This window comes from Etheostoma cragini, chromosome 23 (genome assembly GCF_013103735.1).
Source record: "Etheostoma cragini isolate CJK2018 chromosome 23, CSU_Ecrag_1.0, whole genome shotgun sequence".
NCBI lineage: Eukaryota > Metazoa > Chordata > Actinopteri > Perciformes > Percidae > Etheostoma > Etheostoma cragini.
Genome location: NC_048429.1, coordinates 140,371 through 142,699, shown reverse-complemented (window position 1 = coordinate 142,699; position 2,329 = coordinate 140,371). Strand labels below are relative to the sequence as shown.

The 2,329-nt window shown below is 56.2% G+C and overlaps 1 protein-coding gene across 1 annotated transcript in view; it reads right to left on the bottom strand.

Moving 5' to 3' along the window:
- Window positions 1-7: 7 nt before the first annotated feature.
- The window catches only part of LOC117939035 (chymotrypsinogen B-like), a 4,297-nt gene continuing 1,975 nt past the window's right edge, over window positions 8-2,329 (bottom strand). The window contains exons 5-10 of the mRNA XM_034864077.1: window positions 2,221-2,262; window positions 1,848-2,124; window positions 1,410-1,567; window positions 1,186-1,284; window positions 961-1,097; window positions 8-178 (exon numbers count right to left, since the gene is read on the bottom strand). Coding sequence (XP_034719968.1) covers window positions 17-178; window positions 961-1,097; window positions 1,186-1,284; window positions 1,410-1,567; window positions 1,848-2,124; window positions 2,221-2,262 — 875 coding nt within the window. The 3' untranslated portion in view covers window positions 8-16. The remainder of the gene's footprint in view (window positions 179-960; window positions 1,098-1,185; window positions 1,285-1,409; window positions 1,568-1,847; window positions 2,125-2,220; window positions 2,263-2,329) is intronic.

The window sequence follows — 2,329 nt, the reverse complement described above, 5'->3', positions numbered from 1 at the left end:
GGGCCGAGGGGGACAGTCAGACGTCTTGCGTCACCGTGGTGATCCATCGGTGGAACGAGGACACCCTGGAGAACACGGCCGGCCTGGCGGCGTCGCAGCGCCGGCTGCCCCAGGTCACCACGCCAAACAGGAAGTACACGCCGTGCTTCTGGCACACCAGCGGCGCTCCAGAGTCGCCCTGCACACAGAGACATCATCAGACACAGAGACATCTTCATCATCAGACACAGAGACATCTTCATCAGACAGAGACCTCTTCATCATCTTCATTATCAGACACAGAGACAACATCAGACACAGAGACATCATCATCAGACACAGAGACAACATCAGACACAGAGATATCATCATCAGACACAGAGACATCTTCATCATCATCATCAGACACATCATCAGCCACAGAGACATCTTCATCATCAGACACAGAGACATCATCATCAGACACAGAGACATCTTCATCATCATCATCATCATCATCAGACACAGAGACATCTACATCCTAACGGTTGATCTGAGTGGGATATTTTTTCACCGGGAGACCCGCTCCATCCTCCGGCTCCTAAAAGCCGGCGTACGTCTCCTGAGGTCTCCTGGGGTCTGCTGGGGTCTCCCGGCGTACGCTAGGGAGCGGGTCTTCTAAGCCCGAGGGCGGGTCTCCTGGTGTCTCCTGGCGTACGCCAGCTTTTAAAAGGCGGAGAATTGTCACTGCAAAATAGAGGCAGTGAGTACCCGGGCCCCTCACGTTAGGGAGCCCTGGTTACTCAGTGCCCCTATTTATTCCCCCACACCCCCGCCCCCCAGGCCGACACTCCTGAGGCCACAGGCCTCGGTCGGCGTGGACATACCCCGCCGCGCTTTTACGCGCACACTGTGAAACACCTGCCTGTTCGTACATGAAGCCTTTATTCTGGGACACTTGGGCAAGTGGTCCAGAGGGACAAGTGGTCCAGAGTGAGTTACCATGCAGGCGGTGGAGCCACCAGGGTGGGAACAGATGTGGGACTCTGTGATGAGTCCTCCGCCCCACGTCTCGCTGCAGCTTGTCTGATTAACCAGAGACAGTCCCACGTGGTGCAGCCGGTAGGGGTCCACGTCCTCTACACAGGACAGACAGAGAAATAGGAGACAATGTCCTTTACACAGAAACAAAGACATAGGAGACACTGTCCTGGTTGTTGTCCTGACCTGCTGTGCTCAAAGTTCTCCAGCCAGTTGTCACACAAGACCAGGTGCTATCCAAGTCCTGGTCCTGGTTGGGGACACAAACTGGAGAAACATCCGGGCCTGGAGACACAGTCTACACGTCACACAATGGAGACATAGTTGACAGTACAGACACACAGAGAGACAGACAGAGTCTACCCTTCATCCTGATACTAGAGGACATTAAGGTTTCTCAGGTGTCCTACTTAATGTGGCGGGCGTTCCGAGGTGGAGCAGCGACAGGTCAGATTTGGGCGGGAAGCTGCGGTCCTTCGGCAGATTGAAGACTTTGTCCACCGGGACGGTTTCAGACGAGGAGAACCGGAGGTCATGGACTCCCAAAACCACCGTGTCCTTCTTCGCTCTGCAGGGACATATACAAGTCAGAAATATGAGTATAAAGAAAAGATACCCCGCCCCTTCCGCCATGTTAGTCTCTAGAGCAACTAGGGGTTAAGTGTCTTGCTCAGGGACACATTGGTTGACATATGGCAGTGGGAATCGAACCACACCCTTAGGCATGCGTCATAAAGGCAAGAGGGTCTACAAGACTGAAAGGCAGGAGGGTCTACCAGACTGGAAGGGGCGGGGTACCTGACAGCTTAGGCAGGCGGCACCTGACAGGAAGGGGGCGGGCGGGGTACCTGACGTTGCAGTGCTGCGCCGTGAGCACCCAGCTGCGGTGGATCAGGGCGCCGCTGCAGTAATGGCGGCCGCTGCTGGACTGCAGGCTGACGTGCCAGGGCCAGAGGAACGGACACGCCTCCGTGGCGGTCTCCAGCAAGGCCTCCGTGGCGGTCTCCGGCGAGGACACGGTGGTGGTCTCCGGCGAGGACACGGTGGTGGTCTCCGGCGAGGACACGGTGGCGAGGGCGGGAAACTGATCACAGCTGATGTTCTGCTGCCTCCCACATCTGTTCTCTGTTACCATGACAACACCCAGAGTCAGACAACACACCCAGAGTCAGACCACACACCCAGAGTCAGACACCACACACACACACACACACACACAACCTGTATCAGGGACGTCGTCGGCGTACACGTCGTTCTGAGCGTCTGTGAAACCAGAATAAGATGTTAGTACAGTAGATGGGGGGGCGGCAGGTAAACACGAGGGGGGGGG